Genomic DNA, 25672 nt, shown 5'->3' with positions numbered 1-25672 from the left:
TAAACCAATGAGGAGATGGCACGTGGGTACCTGCTTCTATAAACCAATGAGGAGATGGAACGTGGGTACCTGCTTCTTTAAACCAATGAGGAGATGGCACGTGGGTACCTGCTTCTATCAACCAATGAGGAGATGCAGCGCGAACTGCGTCACAAATAGAACTGACTTCTAGACGCTCGTTGGCGTGCGCGAGCAGTGTGTCATTTTTAATAACGAAATTCATTTAGCGACGCGAGCGTTGTAGTCAGCCCGTCAGCCCCGCTAAAAGGCTGGTGTCGTTACTCTGCCTTCTCCGGGGGCATGTTGAGGTAAATTTACTAACCGGGAGGGTTGAATTATGTAATTTATTGTTGGGCTGGAAGACGCACTCTTGTCTTTTATATTCCGAGGTTGTTTACTCACAATATCAGATATTAAGATGTTTTTTATAATGAATGTTTACTGAGGTTGAGGTTCTGACTAGTGATTATTTACCCGGTGTTCAATACCTGCTATTGAGGCGCCCTGAAAATAATATTCAAAAGATTGGTCCTTGGACACAGAGGGGTTAAACACTAAAGTTACCGTCCATCTAGTAAAGAGAGGAGAACCGGACAGAGGTAGCCAGCATCCGTCAACGAGAGAATGATGTATTGTTAGCTAAGTTAACTAGGATGCTGCTGGTATAGTAGCTAGCTAGCTTACCGAGCTGTACCGACTAGCTTGGCTAGCTAGCTGGTCGTTCTGTACCTCGTCTCGATGAAAATGACGAATCCGGTGAACAAAATGAAACAAGGATAGAGAGTGAAAAGGATCTGTCTACACTCATACTGTCCCTGACCGTAAAGAAAACAGCAAATTGAACAATAAACTTCGGTGTCTCAACACTGTAGTGAACTCGTTATTCTCCAAGATCACCTCAGACAACTCTGCGCGTAACCGGACAATATGCTTGGCGCCACACCGAACGGGGACACGGACAGTTCTGTACGGGGACGCGGACAGTTCCAGAACGCGGACATGAGCAGTGCAACACAATCAACTAAACCCAGTCTTTACAGCGGGTTACATTAGTAATATTCATGTTTATTATTATTTTAAACAAACATCATACGTTTTTTATAACAATGTTTTGAGATCTGGACCCATATCGCCAATGTGTCTCAGAGTAGAAAATTGGTCGTATAAGTGCTGAGAATAAAGACATTTTACACTTATGGGTATAAATTAAAGCTATGCATGAAGTCTCTAGTCCCACCTAGTCGGCAGATATTCAGGACACCTCGTGAGCTGTCCTAAGTAGTTAAGAGTTAACAGCAGGTGTCTTGATAATACTATAGAATAATGCAGTGAGTCAGTGGTTCCTGAGCCGCATGTAATTGCTTTGTAGTAGTTAAAAATAATGTTTTATATTTCTATATGATCAATCTATAAATAATATAGACCTACATGCAACAGTATGTCTTGTGCTTTTGGCAATGATTTATGTATATTAATTATGTATAACAAGCGATACCATGTATGTTTGCATAGCATTTTGTCTTCATTTTGGCAGATTAACTCATGCTTATTTCTGAAGATTAACTCAGGTTTTCATCCAGCAGATAAGGAGTTGGACCTGTGGCCGAAAGGTGGCAGGTTCAAATCCTGGGCCGGGCGCTGGAAAAAACGGGAGGAATTGATCTGACCACTGGAGGGCTGCTGGGTTCACATCCTCAAAACATTAACCTTTTGTTGATCAGAACTCTAGAGGTTCTTCTTCACTGAACCCAAAAATATATATCACTTTTAGTGGTTCCATATATTAAGGAAGTGATAGAAGCCTTTTTGGTTCTATAAGGAACCTTCTTTTCTAAGAGTGTATAATAAACACGTTTTTCTTTTGATTATTTAATTATCTACCTCATGTTATTTCAAGATATCCCATTGGAGCGCAACATCACATTGTTAAAAAATAATCCTAAATTGTGCATGACTATAAATTGGGCAATTGAAGGCATCTAGGGCGTAATATGTGTTCGATGAATATGAACATTGTATGCAACGTTGTAGGCAACATTATTGGCGAGGGACTTGATGCTACTATGTCAAAGCTATTTAGAGTTGTTAAACGGATGTGAAGAGTGTGTTGATATAACGGTTATATTGTCAAAATTCTGCTTGTAACAATGATCACAATTGATTAAAAAAATATGCATTCAATTAAATTAGTCAATAATTAAGAGTAGGCAAAGTGGTTGTGTCGTGAAAATTCTATCAAATGTCTTACATTGCAACGAGTACAGTCAGGGTGCCGTGGAACCCCTGCAGTACCTCCACAGACCCCGGATTGAGAACCCCTGCAGTACCTCCACAGACCCCGGATTGAGAACCCCTGCAGTACCTCCACAGACCCCGGATTGAGAACCCCTGCAGTACCTCCACAGACCCCGGATTGAGAACCCCTGCAGTACCTCCACAGACCCCGGATTGAGAACCCCTGCAGTACCTCCACAGACCCCGGATTGAGAACCCCTGCAGTACCTCCACAGACCCCGGATTGAGAACCCCTGCAGTACCTCCACAGACCCCGGATTGAGAACCCCTGCAGTACCTCCACAGACCCCGGATTGAGAACCCCTGCAGTACCTCCACAGACCCCGGATTGAGAACCCCTGATTTAGCAGATGCTCTTATCCAGAGTGAATTACAGTAAGTGCATTCATCTTAAAATAGCTATTTATTTTGGAAATAAACTTAATTAATTATTCATAAAATTGTCATCTTACCTCTTAGCTTTGGTGTCATGTTCCCCAGAGAGACTCATTTTAGAGGCAGGGCCTCCCTCCTCTCTCTTCCCAGAGAGACTCATTTTAGAGGCAGGGCCTCCCTCCTCTCTCTTCCCAGAGAGACTCATTTTAGAGGCAGGTCCCTCCTCTCTCTTCCCAGAGAGACTCATTTTAGAGCACTGACCCCTAAACAGAGATCCAGCATGTTGGTTGTGGTTAACACAGTGACAACTAAACAGAGATCCAACATGTTGGTTGTGGTTAACACAGTGACAACTAAACAGAGATCCAACATGTTGGTTGTGGTTAACACAGTGACAACTAAACAGAGATCCAGCATGTTGGTTGTGGTTAACACAGTGACAACTAAACAGAGATCCAACATGTTGGTTGTGGTTAACACAGTGACAACTAAACAGAGATCCAACATGTAGGTTGTGATTAACACAGTGACAACTAAACAGAGATCCAACATGTTGGTTGTGGTTAACACAGTGACAACTAAACAGAGATCCAACATGTTGGTTGTGGTTAACACAGTGACAACTAAACAGAGATCCAGCATGTTGGTTGTGGTTAACACAGTGACAACTAAACAGAGATCCAACATGTTGGTTGTGGTTAACACAGTGACAACTAAACAGAGATCCAGCATGTTGGTTGTGGTTAACACAGTGACAACTAAACAGAGATCCAACATGTTGGTTGTGGTTAACACAGTGACAATTAAACAGAGATCCAACATGTTGGTTGTGGTTAACACAGTGACAACTAAACAGAGATCCAACATGTTGGTTCTGGTTAACACAGTGACAACTAAACAGAGATCCAGCATGTTGGTTGTGGTTAACACAGTGACAACTAAACAGAGATCCAGCATGTTGGTTGTGGTTAACACAGTGACAACTAATTATTGAATTTCAATTGTTCTCATGTATTCATTATCTCTTTGAGAAATAAAACATTTACTAACAGACATAGAAACAGTCAGGTGATTTAATGCATCACATGAACATGTAGTTGTGACATTTCATCTCCATGGTAACTGTCAATAATAATAATAAGTCACTGTTTGTTAAGGTAGTTATAGACAGTACAGCAACAATAATAATAATAATAATAAGTCACTGTTTGTTAAGGTAGTTATAGACAGTACAACAACAATAATAATAATAATAAGTCACTGTTTGTTAAGGTAGTTATAGACAGTACAGCAACAATAATAATAATAATAATAATAATAATAATAAGTCACTGTTAAGGTAGTTATAGACAGTACAACAACAATAATAATAATAATAATAAGTCACTGTTTGTTAAGGTAGTTATAGACAGTACAGCAACAATAATAATAATAATAAGTCACTGTTTGTTAAGGTAGTTATAGACAGTACAGCAACAATAATAATAATAATAATAATAAGTCACTGTTTGTTAAGGTAGTTATAGACAGTACAGCAACACAAGGCCATGTCTCACAAATATTTGTGTGAATTAAAGGTAGGATATTATTGTCTTTCAATCTGTTGTTTTCTAAATGTATCTGAGAATGTAGACAGAAGGGCTAAAACGGACATGATTGATCTGAGGGGGAAATCTTTGATCCATTCAGAAAGGTTATTTGCAACAAGTAAGAGATATTTTATATGTCAGTTTCATCAGCCATTTTGCATCTGCGTAGGCTACAAACATACTTATAATTTCATATGAGGAAATCACATAACTTACAGTCACTGGTGCAGCCGCCTGTTTTCTGGCAGATGAAGTATCTTTCATAGACAACTCATTCAACCAGCCTAAACAACAGGAAATACAAGATGGCAAACGGTCAAAGGAGAATACATGAAAGACAGGTATTTGCTACAGATGTAGGATATTAATTTGAGACAGTTTACTACAGCATAAAAATTATGTGGATTATAATTAACATTTTAAAGTGGAAAGTGGAAATGACAAACTTCAGAAGCCTTTTAAAACATCAAATACACTACAAATTTTAGTTTTCCTGCAACAGAGTGATCAATTTCAGATCCTACATCTGTATAGAGATGATGTCTTTATCTGAAAAAGGCAGTTTGAGTTAGTATCGATGAAGTTACAACTGTCAGCTGCTGTAAACCTAAGTGATTGGATGTTATAGACCCCCATCTGAACATTTTCTTCCCCGTGCTAAAAGCTTTTAGCTCTATGCTCACTCTACCTAGTTCAATATATTGTTGTACGTAAACTTTGTGCAAACTCCACCGCCTGTATTCTGTCTCTTAATGTTTTCTATCACTAGCAGCACCATGTCACCATGTTAAATAATGTGAACAGATGATCTGAACTCTGAGGAGATGTCATTGTGATGTCATTTACTACATTTCAACCTGTTGATAAAAGAACCCAGAACTCTGAGGAGATGTCATTGTGATGTCATTTACTACATTTCAACCTGTTGATAAAAGAGGCTGAACCCAGAACTCTGAGGAGATGTCATTGTGATGTCATTTACTACATGTCAACCTGTTGATAAAAGAACCCAGAACTCTGAGGAGATGTCATTGTGATGTAATTTACTACATGTCAACCTGTTGATAAAAGAACCCAGAACTCTGAGGAGATGTCATTGTGATGTCATTTACTACATGTCAACCTGTTGATAAAAGAACCCAGAACTCTGAGGAGATGTCATTGTGATGTCATTTACTACATTTCAACCTGTTGATAAAAGAGGTTGAACCCAGAACTCTGAGGAGATGTCATTGTGATGTCATTTACTACATTTCAACCTGTTAATAAAAGAGGTTGAAAAGAGGTTGAACCCAGAACTCTGAGGAGATGTCATTGTGATGTCATTTACTACATTTCAACCTGTTGATAAAAGAACCCAGAACTCTGAGGAGATGTCATTGTGATGTCATTTACTACATTTCAACCTGTTGATAAAAGAACCCAGAACTCTGAGGAGATGTCATTGTGATGTCATTTACTACATTTCAACCTGTTGATAAAAGAACCCAGAACTCTGAGGAGATGTCATTGTGATGTCATTTACTACATGTCAACCTGTTGATAAAAGAACCCAGAACTCTAAATCAACACTTACTGATATTATCCTAACATCCTTTCACTCATATTATTGTGTCTCTTTGTTCAACGGATGTCGGGCAGCCTATGCTATGAATGTAGTTGAAAACAGCGGCCAGGGAAGTAAACACCCTACGTATTGCACCAATAGGGTTAACCCACATGGTGGGAATTGTTACCTGGCTCACACAAGAGCATGTCTCAGACACCAATGTAGCAAACAGTTGGGCAGGGAAGCGAACCCAGGTTGCATGTGTTAAAGGCAAACAACCTACGCATCGCGCCATTGGCATCAATTGGGTTACTTGGTTGGAATTGTGACGTGGCTCATATAGCGAGGATCACTACACTATAGAGGACCTATGGTACAATTACATTATCATATGCAATATAGAGGATCACTACACTATAGAGGAACTATGGTACAATTACATTATCATATGAAATGTAGATGATCACTACACTATAGAGGAACTATGGTACAATTACATTATCATATGAAATGTAGAGAATCACTACACTATAGAGGAACTATGATACAATTACATTATCATATGAAATGTAGAGGCTCACTACACGATAGTGGAACTATGATACAATTACATTATCATATGAAATGTAGATGATCACTACACTATAGAAGAACTATTATACAATTACATTATCATATGAAATGTAGAGGATCACTACACTATAGTGTAACTATGATACAATTACATTATCATATGCAATGTAGAGGATCACTACACTATAGAGGACCTATGATACAATTACATTATCATATGAAATGTAGAGGATCACTACACTATAGTGGAACTATGATACAATTACATTATCATATGAAATGTAGAGGATCACTAGACTATAGAGGAACTATGATACAATTACATTATCATATGAAATGTAGAGGATCACTACGCTATAGTGGAACTATGATATAATTACATTATCATATGAAATGTAGAGGATCACTACACTATAGAGGAACTATGATACAATTACATTATCATATGAAATGTAGAGGATCACTACACTATAGTGGAACTATGATACAATTACATTATCATATGAAATGTTAAATGTAGATAATATAATGAATATATGAATATTGATATATTGAATTTGACTTGACCATGTCCAGTCAGCTCCATGTTGTTTGATTAAACTGACATCAACCTGTCTCAGTAGAAGTAGACTGTTAGGTGTGTTTTACTTCACTATACTAACATTACACCATACATTTAATTTATCTACTGTTAGGAGTGTTTCACTTCACTATACTAACATTACACCATACATTTAATTTATCTACTGTTAGGAGTGTTTTACTTCACTATACTAACATTACACCATACATTTAATTTATCTACTGTTAGGAGTGTTTTACTTCACTATACTAACATTACACCATACATTTAATTTATCTACTGTTAGGAGTGTTTTACTTCACTATACTAACATTACACCATACATTTAATTTATCTACTGTTAGGAGTGTTTTACTTCACTATACTAACATTACACCATACATTTAATTTATCTACTGTTAGGAGTGTTTTACTTCACTATACTAACATTACACCATACATTTAATTTATCTACTGTTAGGAGTGTTTTACTTCACTATACTAACATTACACCATACATTTAATTTATCTACTGTTAGGAGTGTTTTACTTCACTATACTAACATTACACCATACATTTAATTTATCTACTGTTAGGAGTGTTTTACTTCACTATACTAACATTACACCATACATTTAATTTATCTACTGTTAGGAGTGTTTTACTTCACTATACTAACATTACACCATACATTTAATTTATCTACTGTTAGGAGTGTTTCACTTCACTATACTAACATTACACCATACATTTAATTTATCTACTGTTAGGAGTGTTTTACTTCACTATACTAACATTACACCATACATTTAATTTATCTACTGTTAGGAGTGTTTTACTTCACTATACTAACATTACACCATACATTTAATTTATCTACTGATAGGAGTGTTTCACTTCACTATACTAACATTACACCATACATTTAATTTATCTACTGTTAGGAGTGTTTTACTTCACTATACTAACATTACACCATACATTTAATTTATCTACTGTTAGGAGTGTTTTACTTCCATTCACTATACTAACATTACACCATACATTTAATTTATCTACTGTTAGGAGTGTTTTACTTCACTATACTAACATTACACCATACATTTAATTTATCTACTGTTAGGAGTGTTTTACTTCACTATACTAACATTACACCATACATTTAATTTATCTACTGTTAGGAGTGTTTTACTTCACTATACTAACATTACACCATACATTTAATTTATCTACACACTTTACAATAATCCCTGGCAGGATTCTCACCTTGTAGCCTGAATTCACACACAGAACATGTCAAGTCATTGAGATATTTTCCGTTCTGCTGAGAGAGCACCTTCCTGATGGCTAGCGCTCTGTATATTCTGATGGGTGAGGCCTGAGCTGGAATGTGAAGCTAACTGAACCTGGCTAACACTCTGTATATTCTGATGGGTGAGGCCTGAGCTGGAATGTGAAGCTAACTGAACCTGGCTAACACTCTGTATATTCTGATGGATGAGGCTTGAGCTGGAATGTGAAGCTAACTGAACCTGGCTAACACTCTGTATATTCTGATGGGTGAGGCCTGAGCTGGAATGTGAAGCTAACTGAACCTGGCTAACACTCTGTATATTCTGATGGGTGAGGCCTGAGCTGGAATGTGAAGCTAACTGAACCTGGCTAACACTCTGTATATTCTGATGGATGAGGCCTGAGCTGGAATGTGAAGCTAACTGAACCTGGCTAACACTCTGTATATTCTGATGGATGAGGCTTGAGCTGGAATGTGAAGCTAACTGAACCTGGCTAACACTCTGTATATTCTGATGGATGAGGCCTGAGCTGGAATGTGAAGCTAACTGAACCTGGCTAACACTCTGTATATTCTGATGGATGAGGCCTGAGCTGGAATGTGAAGCTAACTGAACCTGGCTAACACTCTGTATATTCTGATGGATGAGGCTTGAGCTGGAATGTGAAGCTAACTGAACCTGGCTAACACTCTGTATATTCTGATGGATGATCCTGAGCTGGAATGTGAAGCTAACTGAACCTGGCTAACACTCTGTATATTCTGATGGATGAGGCTTGAGCTGGAATGTGAAGCTAACTGAACCTGGCTAACACTCTGTATATTCTGATGGATGAGGCCTGAGCTGGAATGTGAAGCTAACTGAACCTGGCTAACACTCTGTATATTCTGATGGATGAGGCCTGAGCTGGAATGTGAAGCTAACTGAACCTGGCTAACACTCTGTATATTCTGATGGATGAGGCCTGAGCTGGAATGTGAAGCTAACTGAACCTGGCTAACACTCTGTATATTCTGATGGATGAGGCCTGAGCTGGAATGTGAAGCTAACTGAACCTGGCTAACACTCTGTATATTCTGATGGATGAGGCCTGAGCTGGAACATGAAGCTAACTGAATCTGTCTAGCTTTAGAAAACCAGTATATCTAGCTAGTACACCCCTCAGGCTACGTTCAGGTTTCAGCATCAGGCAGGTATCAACAGCCGAGTCGTAGGCTACAACCTGGGTTGTATTCATTAGTTTACTCCACAGCCAACAGTTTTAAAATGTTACAGAAACAGTTTACTCCAAACACTGTACAATGTGGACTAAACGGTTTCTGTTGCCAAACGTTTTGCTACGATGGGCACTAATGAACACACACAACCTGTTTTGAGGAAGTGTCATTTGCTGTTAGTCTTTCCACAATATTTATTTGTCTCTTTCACACAACAAACCTTCCTCAGTGAAAAGCATTAACAGTAGATTAGAAAGAGAAAATGTTTGTTTGTTGCTTGTTGTGTTTTAAACCTGTTTTGAGAAGACAAGTCCATAGGCCTATGATCCAGTACACTCTTAGAATAAAGGGTTCCAAACGGGTCCTCCGGCTGTCCCCATAGGAGAACGCTTTTGGGTTCCAGGTAGAACCCTACTGGCTTCCAGGTAGAACCCTCTGTGGTACCTAGTACCAAAATTGGTTCTACAAAGGGTTCTCCTATGGGGACAGCCAAATAACCCTTTTAGATTCTAGATAGTGTAGGAGCGATCACCCTGGGGCACACCGATGGGCACAGAACGAATTCACCCCACGCATCTAATTTATATTGAAAACATTTTAAGGAGAGTAGGACTATTATAACACTGTCCACCAACAATATCATCAACTATATGAATACACATAACAATATCATCAACTATATGAATACACATAACAATATCATCAACTATATGAATACACATACCAATATCATCAACTATATGAATACACATAACAATATCATCAACTATATGAATACACATAACAATATCATCAACTATATGAATACACATAACAATATCATCAACTATATGAATACACATAACAATATCATCAACTATATGAATACACATAACAATATCATCAACTATATGAATATACATAACAAAATCATCAACTATATGAATACACATAACAATATCATCAACTATATGAATACACATAACAATATCATCAACTATATGAATACACATAACAATATCATCAACTATATGAATACACATAACAATATCATAGACTATATTAACACACATAACAATATCATCAACTATATGAATACACATAACAATATCATCAACTATATGAATACACATAACAATATCATCAACTATATTAATACACATAACAATATCATCAACTATATGAATACACATAACAATATCATCAACTATATGAATACACATAACAATATCATCAACTATATGAATACACATAACAATATCATCAACTATATGAATACACATAACAATATCATCAACTATATGAATACACATAACAATATCATCAACTATATGAATACACATAACAATCGTCGTCTTACCTTTTATCTCTCAGTAGAACAGAGTCTGAATGATCATTCGGTCGTTGAAAGTTACTTCCTTGTGCTCTGCTCATTTACATATCAGGTTCTGCCTGTTCTCTCTCCCCTCCCTCTCTCTTTACAGCTCTTACAATGTGCCTTGGAATACATTCTACAACTGTCTGGGAATCTATTGGAGGGATGTGACACCATTCTTCCACAAGAAATTCCATCATTTGGTGTTTTGTTGATGATTGTGTTCAACTCGGTTGAGACCTGGTGACCTGGAGATGGCCATGGCATATTGTGAAACATCAGCAAGTTCAGCAGTCTTCATCACTGAAACTCCTGACAAACGTTCCACAACAATCAACAAATGTTAAGCTCTTCCTGAGCAGGGTCACAGTCTCTCCTGGTAGCAGCTCCTCTCTCTCCCAGGGGTAGCAGCTCCTCCCTCCCCAGGGGTAGCAGCTCCTCTCTCTCCCAGGGGTAGCAGCTCCTCTCCCTCCCCAGGGGTAGCAGCTCCTCGCTCCCCAGGGGTAGCAGCTCCTCTCTCTCCCCAGGGGTAGCAGCTCCTCTCTCTCCAGGGGTAGCAGCTCCTCTCTCCCCAGGGGTAGCAGCTCCTCTCCCCCCAGGGGTAGCAGCTCCTCTCTCCCCAGGGGTAGCAGCTCCTCTCTCCCCAGGGGTAGCAGCTCCTCTCTCCCCAGGGGTAGCAGCTCCTCTCTCTCCCCAGAGGTAGCAGGTCCTCTCTCTCCCCAGGGGTAGCAGGTCCTCTCTCTCCCCAGGGGTAGCAGGTCCTCTCTCCCCAGGGGTAGCAGGGTCACAGTCTCTCCTGGTAGCAGCTCCTCTCTCCCCAGGGGTAGCACCTCCTCTCTCTCCCAGGGGTAGCAGCTCCTCTCTCCCCAGGGGTAGCAGCTCCTCTCTCTCCCCAGGGGTAGCAGCTCCTCTCTCTCCCCAGGGGTAGCAGCTCCTCTCTCTCCCCAGGGGTAGCAGCTCCTCTCTCCCCAGGGGTAGCAGCTCCTCTCTCTCCCCAGGGGTAGCAGGTCCTCTCTCCCCAGGGGTAGCAGATCCTCTCTCCCCAGGGGTAGCAGGTCCTCTCTCCCCAGGGGTAGCAGCTCCTCTCTCCCCAGGGGTAGCATCTCCTCTCTCTCCCCAGGGGTAGCAGCTCCTCTCTCTCCCCAGGGGTAGCAGCTCCTCTCTCTCCCCAGGGGTAGCAGCTCCTCTCTCTCCCCAGGGGTAGCAGCTCCTCTCTCTCCCCAGGGGTAGCAGCTCCTCTCTCTCCCCAGGGGTAGCAGCTCCTCTCTCTCCCAAGTGGTAGCAGCTCCTCTCTCTCCCCAGGGGTAGCAGCTCCTCTCTCTCCCCAGTGGTAGGAGCTCCTCTCTCCCCACACACACACACACACACACACACACACACACACACACACACACACACACACACACACACACACACACACACACACACACACACACACACACACACACACACACACACACACACACACACACACACACACACACACACACGCAGTGCAGTTTTTAGAATCCTATTTAGCAGTCTACTGTACACTTCCCTACTCTGCCCTCCTCTGCCTCTCTCCATCACTTTCTCTGTGTCTTGTCTGGTGTCTCTCTCCATCATGTCCTATTCTTCTGTTGCTGTCTCTTTGTCTTGTCTGGTGTCTCTCTCCATCATGTCCTATTCTTCTGTTGCTGTCTCTTTGTCTTGTCTGGTGTCTCTCTCCATCATATCCTATTCTTCTGTTGCTGTCTCTTTGTCTTGTCTGGTGTCTCTCTCCATCATGTCCTATTCTTCTGTTGCTGTCTCTATGTCTTGTCTGGTGTCTCTCTCCATCATGTCCTATTCTTCTGTTGCTGTCTCTGTGTCTTGTCTGGTGTCTCTCTCCATCATGTCATATTCTTCTGTTGCTGTCTCTGTGTCTTGTCTGATGTCTCTCTCCATCATATCCTATTCTTCTGTTGCTGTCTCTGTGTCTTGTCTGGTGTCTCTCTCCATCATATCCTATTCTTCTGTTGCTGTCTCTTTGTCTTGTCTGGTGTCTCTCTCCATCATGTCCTATTCTTCTGTTGCTGTCTCTATGTCTTGTCTGGTGTCTCTCTCCATCATGTCCTATTCTTCTGTTGCTGTCTCTGTGTCTTGTCTGGTGTCTCTCTCCATCATGTCCTATTCTTCTGTTGCTGTCTCTGTGTCTTGTCTGGTGTCTCTCTCCATCATATCCTATTCTTCTGTTGCTGTCTCTGTGTCTTGTCTGGTGTCTCTCTCCATCATGTCCTATTCTACTGTTGATGTCTCTGTTTCGTGTCTGGTGTCTCTCTCCATCATATCATATTCTTCTGTTGTGGTCTCTTTGTCTTGTCTGGTGTCTCTCTCCATCATGTCCTATTCTTCTGTTGCTGTCTCTGTGTCTTGTCTGGTGCCTGTCTCCATCATATCCTATTCTTCTGTTGCTGTCTCTGTGTCTTGTCTGGTGTCTCTCTCCATCATATCCTATTCTTCTGTTGCTGTCTCTCTGTCTTGTCTGGTGTCTCTCTCCATCATGTCCTATTATTCTGTTGCTGTCTCTGTGTCTTGTCTGGTGTCTCTCTCCATCATGTCCTATTCTTCTGTTGCTGTCTCTGTGTCTTCTCTGGTGTCTCTCTCCATCATATCCTATTCTTCTGTTGCTGTCTCTGTGTCTTGTCTGGTGTCTCTCTCCATCATATCCTATTCTTCTGTTGCTGTCTCTGTGTCTTGTCTGGTGTCTCTCTCCATCATATCCTATCCTTCTGTTGCTGTCTCTGTGGCAATATTTCGAGAATAAAGTGGCAATATTTTGAGAATAGACTGGATTTAATTGTTAGATTAAAGTCTGTTATATTTCTAGATGAATGTAGGGGATGTGTTTAAGTGCATGTCTCCCTGACTACATGTTGCTGTGCCACTGTTGAAATGCCTCAGTAGATGTCCTGGATCTACACAGAATTGGCTTTACTAAAGTTTGTATCATTCACAACTAAAGTTGCCAAATAACTGTTTCAACATAGACACTTCATCTGCTCCGGAATGAGAAATATATGCTTTCTATTTTATTCAGCTAAATTCAAATATATTTTTCGTACTATAAAAGCGTATAATATAAAAGAATGGCACAGGACTTATAAGTATATATTGTCTGCTAATTGAACAAGCCTACATTCCACGGAATGGAGCATAGCCAGATAACATACAGTATCTGGTCTGCTAAATGAACAAGCCTACAGCCTACAGCATGGTGCACAGCCAGATAACATACAGTAGTCGACTCATATTCTGTTCACCTGAAATACATTTTCTTCATATCATGTTTCTTTAGACCTGCCTAAAATAAATAATGGATTTCTTGTGATGGTGAATATTAACTTTAGTCTTTTTAAATGTAGATGTACCAAATGTGCTCATCAGTGGTTTGTATGAGGTTTGTAGACAGTGGTTTGTATGAGGCTTGTAGACAGTGGTTTGTATGAGGCTTGTAGACAGTGGTTTGTATGAGGCTTGTAGACAGTGGTTTGTATGAGGCTTATAGACAGTGGTTTGTATGAGGCTTGTAGACAGTGGTTTGTATGAGGCTTGTAGACAGTGGTTTGTATGAGGCTTGTAGACAGTGGTTTGTATGAGGCTTGTAGACAGTGGTTTGTATGAGGCTTGTAGACAGTGGTTTGTATGATGCTTTTAGACAGTGGTTTGTATGAGGCTTTTAGACAGTGGTTTGTATGAGGCTTGTAGACAGTGGTTTGTATGAGGCTTGTAGACAGTGGAGGCCTGGAATTGATAAACGTGTTTATGTTAATTAACAGTCATTTACCTTGAGACCAACATGACAATAACCGGCTGACAAAATATGACCTCCACAGCTCTAGGTCTGTGTCTGGGTCTCCTAAATCATGACCTCCACAGCTCCAGGTCTGTGTCTGGGTCTCCTACATCATGACCTCCACAGCTCTAGGTCTGTGTCTGGGTCTCCTACATCATGACCTCCACAGCTCCAGGTCTGTGTCTGGGTCTCCTACATCATAACAGATCCAGGTCTGTGTCTGGGTCTCCTACATCATAACAGATCCAGGTCTGTGTCTGGGTCTCCTACATCATGACCTCCACAGCTCCAGGTCTGTGTCTGGGTCTCCTACATCATCCTCTATCATATAATTTCCGCCTGACTGCTGCTGTTCTAAGTGCTCCACTTACCTGCTGTTGTCATCTGTCCTCCTGGACCTGTAGAACAATGGACCTGTAGAATGGAATTAGTTATAAGACCTCTATGATTCATTTCATTTTCTCAGTTCTACCAGATAATGTGAGATTTTTAGATTTCATAACATTGGAGGACACATCATTTTAGGGCCTACGTACTTTTCATGTTTTCATGTTTCGTTCTTTTCCCCTCCCTTCCTGGCTGCCCTCCCCCTTCCCTTCTCAGTTCCAGTGTGTTTATTATATACACATGATATACACTGTGTACAAAACATTAGGAATACCTGTTTATTCCATGACATAGACTGACCAGGTGAATCCAGGTGAAAGCTATGATCCCTTATTGATGTCACCTAGAGCTGTGTCGGTCATGACATTTTTTCAGCCGGTGAATGTCATGCAGATAACTGACAGTCTCATGGTAATTGACCCTTAATTAACATAAACACATTAAGCATCTCCTGGATTCCATGGGTAGCCTACAAACATCTCCTGGATTCCACACATAGCCTTCAAGCATAGGCGGAAATCCCAGGGGGGACGGGGGGGACACGACCCCCCCCATCCTGGGAGAAATATGATTTGTCCCCCCCAATCTATCACTGTAAACATAACTATGTAATTTCAATAAAATTAATAATACGCAATGAAAGCACTTGTGCTGATTATAGACACTTAATAGCGCGTTTTAAGTTTCAAAAGATTGCGACCCCCCCGCCCTTTGCCTCACAATGGTTTGATCCACTGACAGTTTTTTAGCTAGCAAGGTAATAGAGGGTTCGTATCTACTGTCCGAAAGGCACTCAATGCATGTAATTAACGTGAGGGTAATCCAGTCAATCGCACCATAGCGATGTTTTATGTTGGCAGGATTCACACACACTATAGCTGAATTTGCAGAGCTAGCGCGCAAACTAAAGCAAACATTAACTATCAAGCTAGCTAGTACCTATTCCATTTATGTGGCGTCGTCAAAGATGGAATCTTTGCTATCGTCAGTTTATTCCAAGATCAGCATGCAGCTGAAGTGCTTCAAAGTCCCTGTGATAAGGTTAGCGATAAACTGAAGTCCAAACTGAACAGAACTACACTCTCTTATACCATTGTCTTAAATATATTTAATGGTCTCGTTGCAAAAGCTAAATTGTCGCTAGTGAACTTTTTAAAATTTTATTTTACCTTTATTTAACCAGGTAGCAAAGATTATAGCAAACACCACAGAAACGGAATTTGTGCTCGCTAGCTTTACAAATTCAGTTATTGTTGGAAGCCAGCCAATATGAAACAAACTATATTAAAAGTCCAAAAGGTTGCAGCATATGTTGTGTAAATGTGTGTGTGTGCTGCTAGACCGGCCAGCCAGCCAGGTAGAAAAATGGCAGAAAAAAGTAAAAAGACGGACATCAGAGTATTTTTCAGTACACCAAAACGCAAAGTAAGAACCCTAGCAGCCTAATATCTCAAAGACTAGCTGATAAAATGTTCATAAGAAAGAAGTGAAATGCTAATGAAAATGTTTCACAATGATGTCATTAGGCAGAGCAGGCAACAGATGGCACACAGACAGCAGAGCTGTGGACAGATATGCAGGGACAGACTGGCAGAGACAGGGAGTCTCAGGTAAGTTTGTTGAGTCTTTGTTTGGCAACTTTATGAAAGGTTCTCAATTTTTTTGACTTGTAAAATAGGGACACAATTGGAAAATGCCATGGATACCCCCACTCTCAACTTAAACTGGTGACTGAACCAAGATTAGTTTAAGGCAATGGTATTGCTGTTGTGAGTAATTGTGTAGTTTTGGGTACCGGTAGTTAGGAGTACAGCAAACACCTTATTTATTTTCTAGGAGACAGACTGAGTCAGTGAGGGTGGTGAAAGGGAAAGAGCCAGGGAGAGAGACTTCAGAGGACAGTGTCACAGCCACGGCAGGACCAAGTGTCACCCTTGTTGCCAGCAGCACCAGTATAGGGGACAGTGGCACAGCATTGTCCAGTTACCACAGTGATGGCACAAAACCATATCAGCCACACCCACAATTTATAGAACCGCAAACTCTTGCCAACAGAGTGTTGACGTTTCAAGAGAGATGGTTTTGCGATTTTCCTTGCTACATTATAATCCATCAATAAAAGGAGTGTTGTGTTTTCACTGTAACCAAGGGTTTTCAAGCCAGCCATCTTTTGGCCAAAGAGCAGATGCTGCCTTCATTAGTGCAGGATTTAGGAACTGGAGAAAAGCCTTTGAAAAATTCACAGCACATCAAAACTGCCAAACCCACCACCACTTTGTAACTGTAACAGCACACCAGCTAAATCCAATCAGTGTCCAGTTATCCAGCACGTGGGGTAAACAGCAGGAGGACGCAAGGCATTGCTTGATGAAAATTGTTAGTTCGGTGCGGCATGTAGTAAGACAGGGACAAGCCTTTAGAGGCCACACGGATGACTGTGGGAATTTATACCAGCTTTTGAAACTTAGGGCAGAAGAGGATCCCATTTTACTGAAGTGGTTAACAGAGCGTACCACAATGTACACAGGCCCCAAAGCACAATGAAATTCTGAACATCATGGCCAATACAGTCATTCGAGGCATTGCAGCTGAGATTAGGTCTCTTCCGATTGTACAATTTTCATTAATTGTTGATGGTACTCAAGATGTCTCTGGTGCTGAACAGGAGAGTGTCTGTCTGCGTTATGTTGACCATGACCTTGTCCCTCACGAGGGGTTTATTGGGCTATACAGGGTGTCGGAGACAACAGGCGAGGGCATTGTGAAAGTGGCAACTGAAGTGTTGTTGAGGCTCAATTTGACCATGTCTGTCTTACGTGGGCAGAGTTACGATGGTGCCTCAAACATGGCAGGAAAATACACAGGTGCACAGGCAATTGTGAGGAGGCAGCAGCCATTAGCCCTCTATGTACATTGTGGAGCACACAGTAAATCTGATTACATACACAGGCTGGCTGCTCAGCCTCCCCACTGATCCGGGATTCCCTTTCCTGGGTCCATCAGTTAGGTGTCCTCTATGGCCAGTCAGGAAAGTTTAAGAGCATGTTTGAATCAATTTCCACGTCCAAAGATACAAATCGGACCACCCTGAAACCCCTATGTCCAACAAGGTGGACTGTGCGGAATACTGCTATTAGAGCTGTGCTAGGGCAGTATGAGCGGGTACTAAGCAGCCTAGAGGAGATGGCAAAAACTGCATCCAAGACAGCTTCAACTGCCAGTGGCTTATTCGAGCACTTCAGCAAAGGCAAGACTGTGTTGGGCCTCACACTTGCCTCTGCTGTTCTTGGAGAGCTTGAATGTCTAAACATTTCACTGCAGAAGAAAACTCAGGCTGTCTCTGGTATGCAGGCTGCAGTCGAGTGTGTGCGGTCATCTCTTAGGGGCAAGAGAAATGACGAAAGCTACCTTGCACTGTATGAGAAAGCAACAACATTTATTGACTCCATTGAATCCATTGAGTGACACTCAAGACAATTTGCTGGCAAAGCAGTGGATCACTATAGGGCAGAATTCTTTTAAGTGTTGGATGGTGTAGAGGTTCAGTTTGGTGACCGTTTTGACCAGGACAGTCTAAACGTCCTGCAAAAGTTGGAAAGAGCGCTTCTCACGGGGGAGTTGGATGAGTCTCTAGATCAGTACCCAGAGGTGAACATAGATTCTCTTTCAGTGCAGATCCCTCTCTTTCACAACAAATACCCCTGTAGCAGCAGTGGAGAGGCAGCAGAGGTCCTCAGGAGGCTTCCAGTGGAGGTGCAGGGGTTGGTTGACCAAGTTGAGGTGCTGATCAGAATTTTGTTTGTGGTGCCAGTGTCTTCATGTGAGGCTGAGAGGAGTTTCAGTGTACTCCGCAGGTTAAAGACTTGGCTACGGGCTAGCATGGGCCAAGAGAGACTGAACGGCGTAGTTGTCTGTAATGTACATAAAGACAGGCTGGACAGTCTCAAGAGGGAAAATATCTGCCAGCAATTTGTTGGATCCATTGAAACCCGCAAACATATGTTTGGTTCTTTTGTTCAGTAGTGTGTATAGCAGTGGTTCTCAACCTTTTTTTGGGTACTGGAACCCCTGCATATTTTGAGGCAAGGCAGGCAAGGTTTTGAGTGGTCCTCAGGGACCTCCACTCTATATTATATGTAAACTTACTGGAAACCCAATTAGTCCATGGACCCCTGTTTGAGAACCCCTGGTGTAATTGATATTTGTTCTTTTGTTTAGTAGTTTTTAGTACATGACAGTACACTTACAAATTATTTATTTCCTGTTATTTTATTTAAAATTGAATTCTTTGTGCGACATACTTGTCCATACCTGCTGTTTGAAGAGTTGAGACACTGACTGAAGGATATTTTGTTTGATTATTTGGGTTTTTCATTGAAGTAGTTATTTTGCTTTTAGAACTGTACTTATTTTAAGCTTTTTGTTCTTGTAAAGATATTGTAGTAGACTCAGGCCAGTGGCAGATATTTAATGACTATATAAATGTATCAGAAAAAGTCAAATTAAAAGGTCATTTCCATACAGAGACCAACTTTGTGATGGTTCTCAATGGAGACTCTTTTAGATGAGATCACACCATGTTCATTGTATTTATGAAAACTACACCCATACAGTGTACAGTACCATTGTCACCTACTGGCCTTTCTTGATAAGTACAAATACCTGCATTTGTAAGTACAAGTTTGTAAGTACAAATACCTGCATACATACTGGACTGGTAAGGAGCACTGCTATAACTATTATTAGTAGTAGTATTATAATGATTTAAACATTTGAACAAGTTGGGAAAACCCTTCAGTTAACTACTGTACCTATCAATTATCCAGTAGTAGTGATTATGGTTCCTCAATATACATTTAACATATTACAACGTAGGCTATGTGTTACAGCACTACTTTTGGTGTCCCCCTCAGGAATTGCTCTTGAGAAAATTTAATGTAATTGTCCCCTCCAAGGTTGATGTCAGATTTTCGCCCCTGCCTTCAAGCATCTCCTGGATTCCATACATAGCCTTCAAGCATCTCCTGGATTCCACACATAGCCTTCAAGCATCTCCTGGATTCCACACATAGCCTTCAAGCATCTCCTGGATTCCACACATAGCCTTCAAGCATCTCCTGGATTCCACACATAGCCTTCAAGCATCTCCTGGATTCCACACATAGCCTTCAAGCATCTCCTGGATTCCACACATAGCCTTCAAGCATCTCCTGGATTCCACACATAGCCTTCAAGCATCTCCTGGATTCCACACATAGCCTTCAAGCATCTCCTGGATTCCACACATAGCCTTCAAGCATCTCCTGGATTCCACACATAGCCTTCAAGCATCTCCTGGATTCCACACATAGCCTTCAAGCATCTCCTGGATTCCACACATAGCCTTCAAGCATCTCCTGGATTCCACACATAGCCTTCAAGCATCTCCTGGATTCCACACATAGCCTTCAAGCATCTCCTGGATTCCACACATAGCCTTCAAGCATCTCCTGGATTCCACACATAGCCTTCAAGCATCTCCTGGATTCCACACATAGCCTTCAAGCATCTCCTGGATTCCACACATAGCCTTCAAGCATCTCCTGGATTCCACACATAGCCTTCAAGCATCTCCTGGATTCCACACATAGCCTTCAAGCATCTCCTGGATTCCACACATAGCCTTCAAGCATCTCCTGGATTCCACACATAGCCTTCAAGCATCTCCTGGATTCCACACATAGCCTTCAAGCATCTCCTGGATTCCACACATAGCCTTCAAGCATCTCCTGGATTCCACACATAGCCTTCAAGCATCTCCTGGATTCCACACATAGCCTTCAAGCATCTCCTGGATTCCACACATAGCCTTCAAGCATCTCCTGGATTCCACACATAGCCTTCAAGCATCTCCTGGATTCCACACATAGCCTTCAAGCATCTCCTGGATTCCACACATAGCCTTCAAGCATCTCCTGGATTCCACACATAGCCTTCAAGCATCTCCTGGATTCCACACATAGCCTTCAAGCATCTCCTGGATTCCACACATAGCCTTCAAGCATCTCCTGGATTCCACACATAGCCTTCAAGCATCTCCTGGATTCCACACATAGCCTTCAAGCATCTCCTGGATTCCACACATAGCCTTCAAGCATCTCCTGGATTCCACACATAGACTACAAGCCACTGATGCAGACCTTTAGAACATCTATATTTTAAAAAGTTGAATAACTCCATGTAATATATTCTACACCATCACAATAACTCCATGTAATATATTCTACACCATCACAATAACTCCATGTAATATATTCTACACCATCACAATAACTCCATGTAATATATTCTACACCATCACAATAACTCCATGTAATATATTCTACACCATCACAATAACTCCATGTAATATATTCTACACCATCACAATAACTCCATGTAATATATTCTACACCATCACAATAACTCCATGTAATATATTCTACACCATCACAATAACTCCATGTAATATATTCTACACCATCACAATAACTCCATGTAATATATTCTACACCATCACAATAACTCCATGTAATATATTCTACACCATCACAATAACTCCATGTAATATATTCTACACCATCACAATAACTCCATGTAATATATTCTACACCATCACAATAACTCCATGTAATATATTCTACACCATCACAATAACTCCATGTAATATATTCTACACCATCACAATAACTCCATGTAATATATTCTACACCATCACAATAACTCCATGTAATATATTCTACACCATCACAATAACTCCATGTAATATATTCTACACCATCACAATAACTCCATGTAATATATTCTACACCATCACAATAACTCCATGTAATATATTCTACACCATCACAATAACTCCATGTAATATATTCTACACCATCACAATAACTCCATGTAATATATTCTACACCATCACAATAACTCCATGAAATATATTCTACACCATCACAATAACTCCATGTAATATATTCTACACCATCACAATAACTCCATGTAATATATTCTACACCATCACAAACACTCCATGTAGTATATTCTACACCATCACAATAACTCCATGTAATATATTCTACACCATCACAATAACTCCATGTAATATATTCTACACCATCACAATAACTCCATGTAATATATTCTACACCATCACAATAACTCCATGTAATATATTCTACACCATCACAATAACTCCATGTAATATATTCTACACCATCACAATAACTCCATGTAATATATTCTACACCATCACAATAACTCCATGTAATATATTCTACACCATCACAATAACTCCATGTAATATATTCTACACCATCACAATAACTCCATGTAATATATTCTACACCATCACAATAACTCCATGTAATATATTCTACACCATCACAATAACTCCATGTAATATATTCTACACCATCACAAACACTCCATGTAGTATATTCTACACCATCACAATAACTCCATGTAATATATTCTACACCATCACAATAACTCCATGTAATATATTCTACACCATCACAATAACTCCATGTAATACATTCTACACCATCACAATAAAATAATTTTAGACAGGTCTAAAGAAACATGACATGAAGAAAATCTAGCCTATTTCAGAGGAAAACACTAAGAATCCAGGCTGTATCCCAACCGGCCGTGATTGGGAGTCCCGTATGGCAGTGCACAACTGGCCCAGCGTCGTCCAGGTTCGGCCGGGGTAGGCCTTCATCGTAAATAAGAATGGCTTCTTAACTGACTTGCCTAGTTTTTAAGAAAGAACAAAAATTATTAGGGGTTTAATTTGGAAAGTTGAAATGTAAAAAATATTCTTACAAGAAACTTTTCATCTTTAGAGTTGCTCTGAGAACCTTTCCTAATCAATGGTTTCATATTTGAACCTTTCCTAATCAATGGTTTCATATTTGAACCTTTCTAATCATAAATGGTTCCTGGAGGAACTGGCACCCTCTTTTTTTGCATGACTACTACCACCCACATCAACATAACATTCTAGGAACGGTCTCTGAACATCTATTACCATCCACATCCACATTCCATTCCAGGACAGACTGGTAGCTACACAACAACACTTGCTGGAAAACAACTACAGTTTCTCTAAATGTACACAACAAACTCCTGCTAAGTGGTAGTCCCTGTTCTGCATTCTTTAGGGAGAAGAACATCAAGGAAGGTTTTTCTAGCTAGCTGGCTAATGTTAGCCTCTGGTCAAATTTGACATATTTTAGATAGCTAATGTTTTGACCACATTGGTTCCAAGCCCAAACCAGAGTTTAAACCAGCACTCGTTTTTTTATCGGCTGTATGGGGACAGGCCCCCCAGCTGCTGTAAGGGGACAGGCCCCCCACATGGTGTATGGGGACAGGCCCCCCACATGGTGTATGGGGACAGGCCCCCCACATGGTGTATGGGGACAGGACCCCCACCTGCTGTATCGGGACAGGACCCCACATGGTGTATGGGGACAGGCCCCCCACATGGTGTATGGGGACAGGCCCCCCACATGCTGTATGGGGACAGGACCCCCACATGGTGTATGGGGACAGGACCCCCACACGGTGTATGGGGACAGCCCCCCCACCTGCTGTATCGGGACAGGACCCCCACATGGTGTATGGGGAATGCCCCCCTCATGGTGTATGGGGACAGGGCCCCCACCTGCTGTATGGGGACAGGACCCCACCTGCTGTATGGGGACAGGCCCCCCACATGGTGTATGGGGAGAGGACCCCACCTGCTGTATGGGGACAGGCCCCAGACATGGTGTATGGGGACAGGACCCCACATGCTGTATGGGGAGAGGACCCCACCTGCTGTATGGGGACAGGCCCCCACCTGCTGTATGGGGACAGGCCCCCACCTGCTGTATGGGGACAGGCCCCCACCTGCTGTATGGGGACAGGACCCCCACCTGCTGTATGGGGACAGGACCCCCACATGGTGTAAGGGAACAGGACCTCACCTGCTGTATGGGGAAAGGCTCCCACCTGTTGAATGGGGACAGGGCCCCACCTGCTGTATGGGGACAGGACCCCACCTGCTGTATCGGGACAGGACCCCACATGGTGTATGGGGAATGCCCCCCTCATGGTGTATGGGGACAGGCCCCCCACATGGGGTATGGGGAAAGGACCCCACCTGCTGTATGGGGACAGGCCCCCCACATGGTTTATAGGGAGAGGACCCCACCTGCTGTATTGGGACAGGCCCCAGACATGGTGTATGGGGACAGGACCCCACCTGCTGTATTGGGACAGGACCCCCACCTGCTGTATGGGGACAGGCCCCCACCTGCTGTATGGGGACAGGCCACCACCTGCTGTATGGGGACAGGACCCCCACATGGTGTAAGGGAACAGGACCTCACCTGCTGTATGGGGACAGGCTCCCACCTGTTGTATGGGGACAGGCCCACACCTGCTGTATGGGGACAGGACCCCACCTGCTGTATCGGGACAGGACCCCCACATGGTGTATGGGGAATGCCCCCCTCATGGTGTATGGGGACAGCGCCCCCACCTGCTGTATGGGGACAGGACCCCCACATGGTGTATGGGGAATGCCCCCTCATGGTGTATGGGGACAGGGCCCCCAACTGCTGTATGGGGACAGGACCCCACCTGCTGTATGGGGACAGGCCCCCCACATGGGGTATGGGGACAGGACCCCACCTGCTGTATGGGGAAAGGCCCCCCACATGGTGTATGGGGAGAGGACCCCACCTGCTGTATGGGGACAGGCCCCAGACATGGTGTACGGGGACAGGACCCCAACTGCTGTATGGGGACAGGCTCCCACCTGCTGTATGGGGACAGGCCCCCACCTGCTGTATGGGGACAGGACCCCCACCTGCTGTATGGGGACAGGACCCCCACATGCTGTAAGGGAACAGGACCTCACCTGCTGTATGGGGACAGGCTCCCACATGTTGTATGGGGACAGGCCCCCACCTGCTGTATGGGGACAGGACCCCACCTGCTGTATGGGGACAGGACCCCACCTGCTGTATCGGGACAGGACCCCACATGGTGTATGGGGAATGCCCCCCTCATGGTGTATGGGGACAGTGCCCCCACCTGCTGTATGGGGACAGGACCCCACCTGCTGTATGGGGACAGGCCCCCCACATGGGGTTTGGGGACAGGACCCCACCTGCTGTATGGGGACAGGCACCCCACATGGTTTATAGGGAGAGGACCCCACCTGCTGTATGGGAACAGGCCCCAGACATGGTGTATGGGGACAGGACCCCACCTGCTGTATGGGGACAGGACCCCCACCTGCTGTATGGGGACAGGCCACCACCTGCTGTATGGGGGCAGGCCCCCACCTGCTGTATGGGGACAGGACCCCCACACGGTGTATGGGGACAGCCCCCCCACCTGCTGTATCGGGACAGGACCCCCACATGGTGTATGGGGAATGCCCCCCTCATGGTGTATGGGGACAGGGCCCCCACCTGCTGTATGGGGACAGGACCCCACCTGCTGTATGGGGACAGGCCCCCCACATGGTGTATGGGGAGAGGACCCCACCTGCTGTATGGGGACAGGCCCCAGACATGGTGTATGGGGACAGGACCCCACATGCTGTATGGGGAGAGGACCCCACCTGCTGTATGGGGACAGGCCCCCAC

The 25672-nt window shown here is 42.7% G+C and overlaps 1 protein-coding gene across 1 annotated transcript in view; it reads right to left on the bottom strand.

Annotated features, from left to right (window-relative positions):
• Positions 1-25672, bottom strand: part of LOC129842956 (NLR family CARD domain-containing protein 3-like) — a 101176-nt gene that overhangs the window by 3715 nt on the left and 71789 nt on the right. Inside the window, exon 2 of the mRNA XM_055911676.1 lies at positions 2748-2933. Within this exon, the coding sequence (XP_055767651.1) occupies positions 2748-2917 (170 nt within the window). The 5' untranslated portion in view covers positions 2918-2933. The remainder of the gene's footprint in view (positions 1-2747; positions 2934-25672) is intronic.

Source organism: Salvelinus fontinalis, unplaced genomic scaffold (genome assembly GCF_029448725.1).
Source record: "Salvelinus fontinalis isolate EN_2023a unplaced genomic scaffold, ASM2944872v1 scaffold_0080, whole genome shotgun sequence".
Taxonomy (NCBI): domain Eukaryota; kingdom Metazoa; phylum Chordata; class Actinopteri; order Salmoniformes; family Salmonidae; genus Salvelinus; species Salvelinus fontinalis.
The sequence above is the reverse complement of the archived record's forward strand: the minus strand, read 5'-3'. Positions and strand labels throughout refer to the sequence as shown.